The 11,733-nt window shown below is 42.3% G+C and overlaps 1 protein-coding gene across 1 annotated transcript; it reads right to left on the bottom strand.

The window, feature by feature from the left end:
* Positions 1-4,937: 4,937 nt before the first annotated feature.
* Positions 4,938-11,259, bottom strand: TMEM247 (transmembrane protein 247). The gene is made up of 3 exons (XM_069071792.1): positions 11,104-11,259; positions 7,935-8,270; positions 4,938-5,180 (listed from the first exon to the last, which is right to left on the bottom strand). Exons 1-3 carry the CDS (start codon positions 11,257-11,259, stop codon positions 4,938-4,940), a joined length of 735 nt encoding a protein of 244 aa, XP_068927893.1.
* Between the last annotated feature and the right edge of the window lie 474 nt (positions 11,260-11,733).

Here is an 11,733-nt window from a genome sequence, read left to right as displayed (position 1 = left end):
TACCAGAATCGTCCATATTTGGTAAATTATTTAATTAAAAACTGAGCACTCTAAATTAGCAGCTAGGTGCAGTGGATGGAATGCTGGGCCCGGAGTCAGGAAGACTTTTCTTACTGAGTTCACATCTGGCATCAGATACTATCTTTATGACTCTAGGCAAGTCACTTAACCTGTTTGCATTAATTCTTCATCTATAAAATGAGATGGACAAAGAAGTGGCAATCTTTGGCAAGGAAACTCCAAAGGGGGTCATGAAAATCAGATAAAACAAAACAACCAAATGACAAAGGTACTCAAAATTGCCATTAAAAAAAAATATTGCCATTCACTTCTCTTCTGCTGAATTTTCCTCCATTTTAGTACTTTTGTGTTCCAAATCTGCCAATATCTTGAATGAATATTAACTCAAACATTTTAAAGAAATCTTGCCAACCAGTACATAAAGATTTATCTAAGTAGGGATGGCTAGGTGGTGCAGTGAATAGAGCACTGGCCCTGGAGTCAGGAGGACCTGAGTTCAAATCCGGCCTCAGACACTTAACACAAAAAACTAGCCATGTGACCTTGGGCAAGTCACAATCTCAATTGTCCTACCTTCCCCCTACAAAAAAAAAAAAGCAAAAAATTAAAATTTAAAAAACCAAACAAATCTGTCATTCTCTTTCACACAGTTTCTATTTCTTTGGAGAAATTCTCTATATATTCAATTTTTCCTACTCTGATAATTGTTTTGTAATCCTGCATTCAATATGAGCTATAATTTCTTCCTTAAATTCACTACTAATCTCTTTCATGAATTTTCTCTTTTGAACCATTCTGAAATTTCTGTGTTTTCTCAATCTCTGGAGAAGTAAAAAGATTCTTTCAATAGGCATTATTGGTTTATTTGCCTTATTATATTTTCTTAATATGCTTTGGTTTCTCTTTGGGATTTTACTTATCCCATTTTAAAAGCCTTTTCTGTTGTTTATCTTCTTGCGTGCTCTGACTCTGAGTCAAACTGCTTCCATTCCCATTTTTTTTTCAGCCCGCTTGATTCTTCCTTCCCCTTACATATCATAGGGTCATAAGATAATAGATTTAGAGCTGGAATGAAACCTTAGACACATTTGAGTACAACTCCCTCATTTTAGACATGAGGAAAATGAGACCAGAGAAATTAAGTGACTTGCCTAAGATCATCCTTTGCTGGGCTCTTCCCAGCTCCGGCCTTGTCTTACCTTATACCCGGTCTTCCGACGTCTCTGGCTTCTTGTCTCCAAGAAGAACTCACCCCCACAGAACACCCAAGGACACGGAGGTTGCCAAGCGAGGCTGCTCTTTAAAGATTCAGTTACATCTTAACAGTGTGGCCATCAAAACACAGCAGAGTGGAACCGTGGGACAGAGAGAGCGGGACATAGAGAAAGAGAAAGAGGGGGAGCCTCCCCTTGCTTTTTCCCTAATATCCTTATCATTCTTCTTACTGTCACATGCCATGTGGGAGCCAATCGTGCACTCTCCCGAGTGCAGGGCAAAGGAGTATGTGTTAAGAGGAGTCCGTGTTGATAAGGCACGTTCAATGCCACGTCGGCCTTTCCCAACCTGGCAAAGTCGGCTCCCACGGCCCTGGGCTCAATGCCATGTCAGCCCTTTCGGCCCGGCAGAGTCGGCCTCCACATCTCCATGCTTCTGCTCCTCAGAGGTCACGTGCACCCCCTCCGGCATCTTGTGACTGCCACAGTGTCTCTCACACCTGTGGCTCCAACAATCCTTCTTAGTAGGGATCACATGTTTGGTGAGCTCCATTGTAGCTGATGAGGGATGGCTATTAGGTTCAGCAGGAACTCTGATCTTATCTAAGACCAGAGTCTTCCATTCAGTCTGGAAAGAATTCAAAGTCTCAGCATTAATTGGAGTGAGAGTTGAAAAAGTTTATTTTATGCTTTGCAGGGTCCTTAGGGGACCTGCAAGTGAGAGGGGTACAGGCTTTTACTTTTAAAGGGTAGGGCTTCCATTGTCAGGGCTGACTGACCGGATGGATGTAAGGGACCTCAGTGCATAGATAAAAGTTAGGGCTGACTGAGAGGAACTTGTGACTTCATCGCATAGATAGTTTAACTTGGAGATGAGATTTGGGCCAGACATGAGGAGATTAAGAGGAGACATGAGGAGATTAAGCTAGGACAAAGGAGTCACAAGTTGTTGCCTAGGCAGAGTTCGGATAGGGGGAAGGGGCAGAATTTGAGTCTGGGAAAGGGAAATGTGATTTTACAGACTGGTTTTACAAATTGATGTTACAAAGTTTTACAGATTGATGTTACAAATATAGATCCCAAGCACCTCATCATTACTGATGTTACAAATTGGTATTACAAATTGAGTTTACAAATAGATTTTACAAACATAGATCCCAAGCACCCCATCATAGCCATGGGGTTTATCCCTACCCTATGGCCAGGTACCCAGTCAAAAGCTTGAAAATTTGAATTTGCTGTGGCAGGGGTGGGGGAAAGGCATTGAATGGGAGTTCTAACCATCATGGTTCTCTGGTGTCAATTTATGGATGTTAAACCTTGTGTGTATGTTTGAGGGGATGGTTCTGCCATCTAATCTTATGGAATCAGTGGTAATTTCTCTCGATCTGATTCATGATCCCTTTCTTTTTGAGACTATAGAATTGAAAAAGTCTTTAGAAAGTGATTACTCTTGCATCTTGCTGTTCACCAGATCCAAAATATCTAAGGGCTCCAAATAAATTAATGAAAGGTCCTCAAATCATATACTGATTCAGAAAGAAAAAGTAGCAACACATCTATGGAAAAAGAGTTATGAATAGTACATTTACAATTTCAAAAAATATTTCCCAATTTTTAAAATACCCAGAGGAAAGTAAAGATTTGCTTCATAGTCAATCCATAAAAATAGTTCTAATTTGATTTTAGATCTAGATGATAAGAATGAAAAAGGAATCCATTTGATATGGACAAATAAAACACACAATTTTTATCTGCTTATACAGCTATATACTATATCTGCTTTAAGATTTTCAAATCACTTGACTGTATCTTCACAAAGACCCTGTAAAGTCAGTGCAATTATCATCTCTGTTCTACTGACATACAAAGCAGACATACAAAGGGTTAGCAACTTGCCCAAGGGCACACAGCTTTTAAGTGTCTGAGGAAAGATTTGAACTCAGACCTTCCTTATTTCAAGTGCTTCCCTCTCTCTATTCCACCTAGCCATCTCTGTGAGTAGAAACAGTCAATAGACTTGTGCTAGAAATGAGAATTTCCACCTGAAAAGTATTGTTATGTTTTGGCTACATGTAAAGAGTTCTTGGGATTGTCCAACCAAATGACACAAATTTTACTACCATTCATAATGTCTTATTTGTATGAAAGCTTCCTGATGCATATATAATACAATAAAATACAACACATGTTATAAAGACAAAAAAGGATGAGGAATAGCAATGTTATCAGTGGCACCAGATTTTGAGAAATAACCAAAAGATAAGCCTGCCCATCATATTAGTAATACAGTTCTCCTTTTCACATCATGACTTTTCCCATTGTGGTTTCCATATATTGTGGCTTGGCAGAAGAAATTAAATGGGAATTTTGGGGGAGTTTTGTGAAAGCCGCAGATGACACATGAAGACCAGCAAATGACATGGAAGCCTATGACCAAATACTCTAAATTTTATAGCCCAAAAAAGTAAAAGAAAAAATTCAGACTTCTTCTCTGGTACTAAGGGAGGGCAAAAAATTTTACTTGGATTTTCTAGATTGTGGAGGCACCACCCCCCTAAGAGTAAGTGTATACTATTATTAGACTAGATTTGTGATTTCATTGGTATAAGGAACTTCCATGGAGGAAACCCCTTCTACAATGCAAATCTATACCTGCAACTTCCAGAGAGTTGCCTTCAGCACAGAGAAGTTAAGAGACTTGGCCAGGGTCTCACAACCCCCATGGCATACCCTTGAAGCCTGCTTCTCTATTGTGCCACACTACCATGGTATTATTATTATGTCTATTTTTTATTATTAAGGAAATTGTGAAGAATTTAATACATCAATAAATTCCTGTGTATGTTGTGCCATTTGATTTTATTACATATTAAGATTTTTGTGCCATAAACATTTAATAAATTCTTAACTTTATTTAAATAAAATACAAGCTAAGAAAATTATTTGATCATTGTATGAAAAGTATAAAAAAGGAGGGGGGTTGCAACATAGAGTTTGGAAACCACAGGCATAGATGCTCAGGCCTCTCTCCCTTTCAGCTCAGAATCTATGAGCACTAATGATATCACCTGAGACAAGACAACTTCTAAGATCCTTCACAGGTCTACTTATGACTGCCTGTCCATCTCTTACATTCTTATAAGCCTGGCTTCCATGGTCTATGATTGTCATTGTTTTTACACAGGGTCTCACTCAGGGTCCTGGGTTAACAAGATCTTTGAGAGAAGCTTTCTGATAATAATGCATCTACTTACAGGTAATAGTCAAAAAAGAATCCGGCATATTCTGACTCCATGAATCTCATGGAAAGGCCGGCTAGGTTAGTGGCCATGGGGTGGGCTACAAATCATTGCCCACATCTCCCTATTTGGAATTGATTGATCGTAGGAGGCCACTTAGCCTCCAAAACAGCTGATACTAATCTTGGAGGTGATGTTGATTTTTGAAAGGCCCCTTCCCCTCCAAAACAGCTTTCCCACCTGTTAATTGGTGCATGAAATTGCTTTATCAAGGAATAAAATGCTTTCCCTTTCAAAATGAGAGAAGCCTGAAGAAAGCATGTGAGAGGGAGCACAGGAACAAAGGCTTATCCCTTTCTTCAGAAAATGTTTGGGAGTGATGGAATTGTCTGATGCCTGAAAATGAGAGACAATACTAGAAAGGGAGGAGTCAGGATAGGAAAAGGGAGGACACCTTTGCCTACTTGGAAGTTAAGTTTCCATGGTGGACCATCAGATGGGTAGACCAGGGGAGCACAGGGACATAAGACCACAAGGTTTTAATCAAACAGAGCAGAATGACAGCAATGCAGAAGAGGTAATGCTTGGTGAAGAGGAAGAAAATCATCTCCTTGGTGACGTAAATGACATGAATGAAGATGAAGCAATACAGGAACATGGCAAACTGATTCTGGGGAAGAAGGAGGTCTTGGAATCCTGGGAACTGTAGGGGAAAAAAAAGAAACTGAAACTTAACCCAGACTCAGGGCATTGGGATAACAGAAGGATTCTGCCTGCTCTGGACACAGGACTCCCGAGGCTAGGGCTCCAATAACCACCCCCACCCACTCTGCCTTCACCTTGAATCTGGAAGGCTGGAGCCACCTCGTCTCCACTGACTCTTCTCTGATCCAGCCAGCTATCTCTGTGTCCTACCTTCAGTGTCACCGATGTCTGACCATCTGACTCTAATCTTCCAGAGGGTGGACCAAAATCAGTTGCATAAGAACACAACGGCAGAAGTCTGCTTTGGCATTAGTTCAGAAGACCACTAACTCAATATGATCCAGGAAAGCATGTTGAAAAAGCTAATGGGGTTGGAACTCTTTGTATAATGATCTCTATCTTCGACAATACTCAACCTCATACTTTGGGAGAATTGTAGGACGAGACTGAACATGGGTTGTTTTGTGGGCACATTGGGGAGCCTTATTGTTTCTGCCTTTTTATCCTCCTGTAAAGACCTATAAGAGTCCTATGTCAGTCCCATGGTTCCTACAAGCCCAGAAATCTGTCAGTGATAGAATCACTAAGGAATGATTTGGGAGAAAATTAAACTGTACCCAAATAGTGTCATTAGAGGATCCATATTAGATTGGAGGAAGATCTCTAAATAGTATGCCTCAGGACTCTGAACTGATTCTGCCTCATTCAATTTTTATTCTGCCATTTTGGCTCAACTCCCCCTTCCCCCCCATTCAACTTTTGTATGAACAACTTAAAAGCACATAAAAGGCATATTTATCAAATACATGGATGACATAAAACCAGGGTTGTAATTCATATAGCTAATAGAATCAGAATACAAAAGGTTTTGATGAGCTATGACAATTGGTCAAAATTAATAATATTAGTAAGTAGTAAACCTCAATATTTTCAAAGACCCATAATTTCCTTGGTATGGATATTCCAACAACCACACAGATCACAACAGCCTCTGCACCTTAGTAGATGGTTTTTGTGGGCTGTTGTGGCTGGAAAAAACCAACTCCTTCCTAAATGGGTGGCCAGTCTGGCACTGAACCTCCTTAGTAGCTAGGCTGGTCTTCAATGTGACCCTTGTTTGAAATATTTTCAAAATGGAAAGCTCTGTCAGAACTTGTGAGACCCTGGCATTAGTTTTCTAGAGCTTAGAGCCCCCTCTATTCCAAGGTGAGGGAGAGTAGCAGAATTGTGATGGGTTAACAGGGTTAATACAGTCTCAAAAACAGAGTTAATACAGGCTCAAAGTCTGTCAGCAGAAAGAAATACTGGCAGGTATCACCACCAAGGTGAATAAGTCTTTGAGTATGGGCGTGGTGAAAGACCGTCTTGTCCAAGGTGAGTCTAGCCTAGTTTGGAGAGGCTTACTGAATCACAGGAGTTCTCAAACTCCATCCACTAAATTTTAGAGGGTTTGTGATTTTTGCATGTGGAGGGAGTATCTACGTTGTGCTCCTTGAAGTATAGGACAGAAAAGCTGGCATTTTTATGTCACAAAATCAATTGCCTAAGAAAAGGAAGCAGGAGATCTGGCATGACAGCCATTCAAAAGATTACCAATTCAATGTGAGCCAATATTATGACTGACTTTTGGAAAAGCTAATGTGATGGTAGGTTCTACTGAAAGTAATATAATGTTCCAGATCCAAGGGGGTAGGGTGGGGTCTCAGATACTCCATTGGTCTGAACACTATTTAAAGAGTTATTAACAGCTTTGGACATCCCATTTTAAGAAAGATATTGGTTAAAAAAAATACTTGAATTACATCGATAAATTAGAGTATGTCTAGACAAAAAAAACTATTGAGGGAATTCTGTTTTTTTTTAACTTGAAGAGGATTGGGGGAGGCATTTAAAAGACTAATCACATGGGAATTCCATCAATCAATTTACTCTTTATCTCCAAAGGTTGGAATTTGGACTAATTAGAGACAAGTTTCCCTCAATAAAAGGAACAACTTTGTAACAGAACTGTTCAACAGTCCAACAATGGGCAGCACCTAGAAAGGATGAACACCCCATGACTGGAAAAGTTTAAACAATAACTGGGTGACCATTTGTCAACAGTGATTTATAGAGAAAATGGATGCATTGAATAGGAGGAATGAAATCCAACAAGGCCCCACCAATCTTTGAGACTCTCATGATGCCAACAAAACTCCATGTGAGTCGTTCAGGCCTAGAATTAGTATGTCTTTCACAGGTAAGGAAACCAAGGCCCAGGGAGGGGAGTGTCTTATCTAAGGTCACACTGGACAGAATATTACCTTCCATTTGCACTATGTGTATCTTGTATGTCAAATTATTTACATGTTGAATCCCCAAGTCAAATGAACGTAAGCTCCTTGAGGGTAGGAACCATGTCTTTGCCTGTCTTTGTATTCCCAGCATCAGTACAGTGCTAAAGGGACAGCAAGAGGAATGCTTGTTGACTAACTGTCCCTAGATTAGGGGTAAGAGGACCCAGGTTCAAATTCTGGATTTATCACCAACCTGTGTGACTTTAGGAAAGTCCCTTAGCTCCCTGGACCTCAGTTTGCCCATCTGTAAAATAAGGGGGGGGGCGGTGAATTAGAAGCCCTCAAAGGCTCCCTCGAAGCTCTTAACCCTGTGATCACTGCACCTGTGACCTGCGGGAAACGTGAGGCCCCACGGGCGGGGAGGGATGCGTGGCGTGCGCTCCCGCAGGCTCCAGCGATCCCCTCCTGGCACTTACCAGCCGCGGTGGGGCCTGCCGGTGCAGCTGTTCCATGGTCTCTTCGTGCTGCCTCTGCCGCTCGTTCTCCACATGCAGGTACTTGAGCCTGGTCAGTTCGAACTCCATGCGCACCCTCTCCAGCTCCATGTCTCTGCTGCGCTCGGCCGCTCCCTCCCGCATCGCAGCCGAGCGCTCTCGCTTATCACCTGCGGGGCCTTTGCCTGGAGCTGGCTTCGAGGGGGGCGGCTCCGTGACCTGGACCTTCATCTGCTTCACTTCCTCTTGGAGGCTGCTCCCCACATTGGCCCCACTGTCCTCTCGGAAGTCATAGGAGGAGTCTTGGGTCACATATGGCTCGTTCTGCAAGAGCGAACAGGGAGGGAGGAAGGGAGAGAGAGACAGACAGACAGACAGAGAGACAGAAATAGAGAGACAGAGAGATAGGTAGAGACAGGCACAGAGAAAGAGACACAGAGAGAGATCTGATGACCTGGGAACAATTTTAAAGAAATACCATAGGGCCTCCTTCCTCCCTTGCCCCTAGCCTCTCTCATCCATGATTTCACACCCATCTATCTGGAAGAAAAAATCTCTAATCAACTCATTGACACCAAAAGTGTTGTCCCTCGAAGGGAGATTTGTGATTTTAAAAAGCGGGCAGGCTGAGGAGCAAAGTTCCTAGCCTTGGAGTTTCAGACCTGGAAACAGACTGGGGTGGGGGTGGGGGCGATGGAGACTGGGAGGTTGAGCTTTTTTAATGTCTCTTAAACTATAAGCACAGGAGCAGGCAAGTAAGGAGCCCTGGGTTCTAGTCCCTCCCTGCTCTGTCACTGCATGGCCTTAGAGAAGTCATTCTTACTTCTTTGATTTCCTCATCTTGTAAAATGAGGGAGCTGGCCTAAAGTGGTCTCTAAGGCCTCTTTCTAGCTCTAAAATTCTGTGATTCTATGACCTCTATCAACATGAGTTCAGCCTACACTGTGTGCCATGGGGTGTAGAGAGAAAGGAAGAGCCATGCCCCTCCATGAGGGATCTTCTGGTGTGAAGAGGCAGGTACAAGGTCCTCACCCGTAGTTAGGAGGAAACCAACCTGTGGTCCCCACCCTTCTTTTATGAGGGGACAGCCATGGGAGCCCACCCACCTGTTGTGAGGAGGGAAGACAAATGGCCCCCACCCTGCTGTTGTGAGGAGACAGATTCAAGTATCTCCCATCTTTTCAGCAGGTACTTTAACTCCACTGATGGGAAAGAACACCCTGGATTTGGAGTCAAAGGCTCCCTTTCAAATCCTGACCATCTTTACTACCTGCATGGTCCCTCTTTGGGCCCAGGTTTTGTTTTTGTTTTTTCATTTGAATCTGTGAAGTGAGGGCACCATTCTAAACCAGGAGCCCTTTACCTTTTTGGTATTGTGGACTCTTGGTCATCTGGAGAAGCCTTTGCACCCCTTCTCAGGATTACAAAGAAAAACAAGTATATGGAAATAGTCACACATAATACACATACACATATATGCACACACATACATGAACATACGATACACACAGTGCACATGTACATGTATATGCATATATATGTATCCATATACAATTACCCCTTCCACATCAATGACTTTCCTCATCAGTTTCAATATATTTCAGGTCAGCATAAGAAATTAAATGGGAAATTTGGGGGAGTTTTGTAGAAGCTACAGACAACCTGTGAAGGCCAGTAGATAGATGACACAGAAAAAGTTTAGATACTCAGAAATGCATAAAATACATGTATAGTATTATATAATATTAGCATATTTTATCTTTTAATACCATAATTATTCAGACTTCTCCAGTATGAAAGAAGGGCCAAAACATTTTACATGGATTTTCCAGATGGTGGGGATGATGAGCCATTAGACCCCATGATGTGAAAGAGAGAACACATACTACATGTACACAACATGCTTATATGTATGTATGTGTATGTGTACACATGTGTGTTTATATATAAAATCGATTTCATGGACCTCAGGTTAAGCACCCCTTTTCTAGATGATCGCTAGGTACTTCTGAGTTCTGGATCCCATGGTCACTTGGTAGGAGTAGTGAGCAGAAGGGAGTGAAAAGTAGGAGAAACCCATGGAGGCAGGAAATGAACATGGAAAAGTGGGGCAGTAGGTATTGTGGAACAACTTTGCTGGTTTCACCGTGTTTTGTTGTTTTTGAGAGCTGACCCTGAGCCCAGGAAACTGTGAAAGATGCCAGGCTCCCAATAAGTCAGTCAACAAATATTTATTTATTGGGTGCCTACTATGTGTTGGTCACTGTGCTAAGCACTGGGGATAGGAAAATAAGGCAGAAGACAGTCACTGCTCCCAAGGAGCTCATAGTCTAAAGGGCAAGACAACATATAAACAGCTTTGTACAAATAGGATACATACAGAGGTACGATGGAGATAATCTCAGAGGGAAGGAACTAAGATTGAGGGCTGGGAGAAAGTCTTTTGTTGAAGATTGAACTTTAGCTGAGACTGGAAGGAATCCAGGGGACTTGAGGAGCCAGAGAGAGGAAATGGTGAGATCACCAAGGGAAATTGTGTAGAGAGAGTGAACTACGATGGTGTCTCTGGGGACCCTTGTGGTTAAATGATATGACTTGAGAAGACCCATCAGAGACTGAGGATAGGTCAGATAGATAGGAGAACCAGGAGAGGGCAGTGTCAATAAAGCTGCAAAGAGATCAATGAGGTATATTGCTGTTCCATTGGTATTTTCAGTCACATCTGACTCTTTTGTGACCCCATTTGGGGTTTTCTCGGCAAGATTACTGGAGCAGTCTGTCATTTCCTTCTCCAGATCATTTTACACATGAGGAAACTGAATCAAACAGAGTTAAGTGACTTGCCCAGGATCATACAGCTAGTAAGCATCTGAGACTGAATTTGAACTCAAGAGGATGAATCTTTCTGACTCCAGGCTGAATGCTCTGTCCAGTGCACCACCTAGTTGCTCAATGAAGTATGTAGTGAGGTATATAGAGTAGCATGTAGGTCAAGGGATGATATTTCAGTGTCATATTTCCCTTCTGCTTGAAGCGAATGCCATCCTATCCAGTGTCCTTGGTGGTCTTTAGGAGATCAAGTGTGTTTAGATAACCCCTGTCTCTGATTACTCCTATATAATGATACCCTAAACAGACCACTGAGAAAAACGAGGAGAGGGGCAGTCAAGCCCCAGATTCCTGTTCTTACCGTGGAAACCCCTAGCTCTCCCTGGACTGGAGGGTCAACAGTACACACTCTATCAGCCAGACAATCTTCATTCTCATCACACCTAGCCTTCAGAATCTCTCTGACCTCCGTTGTCATCTGAATGACCAAAATGGATCTGATTTAAGCCAAAGGAGCACTTTCAGAGCACTGGCTTGGCCTCACCAGTCCACCCTCAGCTGCCATCACAATCCTCTGCCCTCATAATATCCTGCATTCTACCAGTTGCTAGGGGGCCTGGACTAGAGATTTCTTTACTCAGGAACAGTGAAAGTAGTTGCTGACTTGATGTAGTATAAGAGTAACCAGAAAGGTTTCCTGCCTCCAAAGTCTCTCTCTCTCTCTCCCCTATAGACCTGCCAGGGAACTTAGAATTCTATTGTTAGAACTCCATTCCTTTGGGTTCAGTATCACCCTTCCCAAATTCCTTTTTGAAATTGCAAATCCTCCTGGGATGGTGAATACATTCAGCCCCTACCAGCTCAGTATAGATGAGTTTGTCAATCTGCTCTTAGAAAGGAACAGAAAGGGTATGTGTATGGTGATAGTGGTTAGGGAGAGGGAGACAATGAA

This window comes from Petaurus breviceps, unplaced genomic scaffold (genome assembly GCF_028583685.1).
Source record: "Petaurus breviceps papuanus isolate PSGF00001 unplaced genomic scaffold, PetGlider_PUasm1.0 90842, whole genome shotgun sequence".
Taxonomy (NCBI): Eukaryota; Metazoa; Chordata; class Mammalia; order Diprotodontia; family Petauridae; genus Petaurus; species Petaurus breviceps.
Note: the sequence above shows the minus strand (reverse complement) of the source record. Positions and strands in the feature narration are given on the sequence as shown.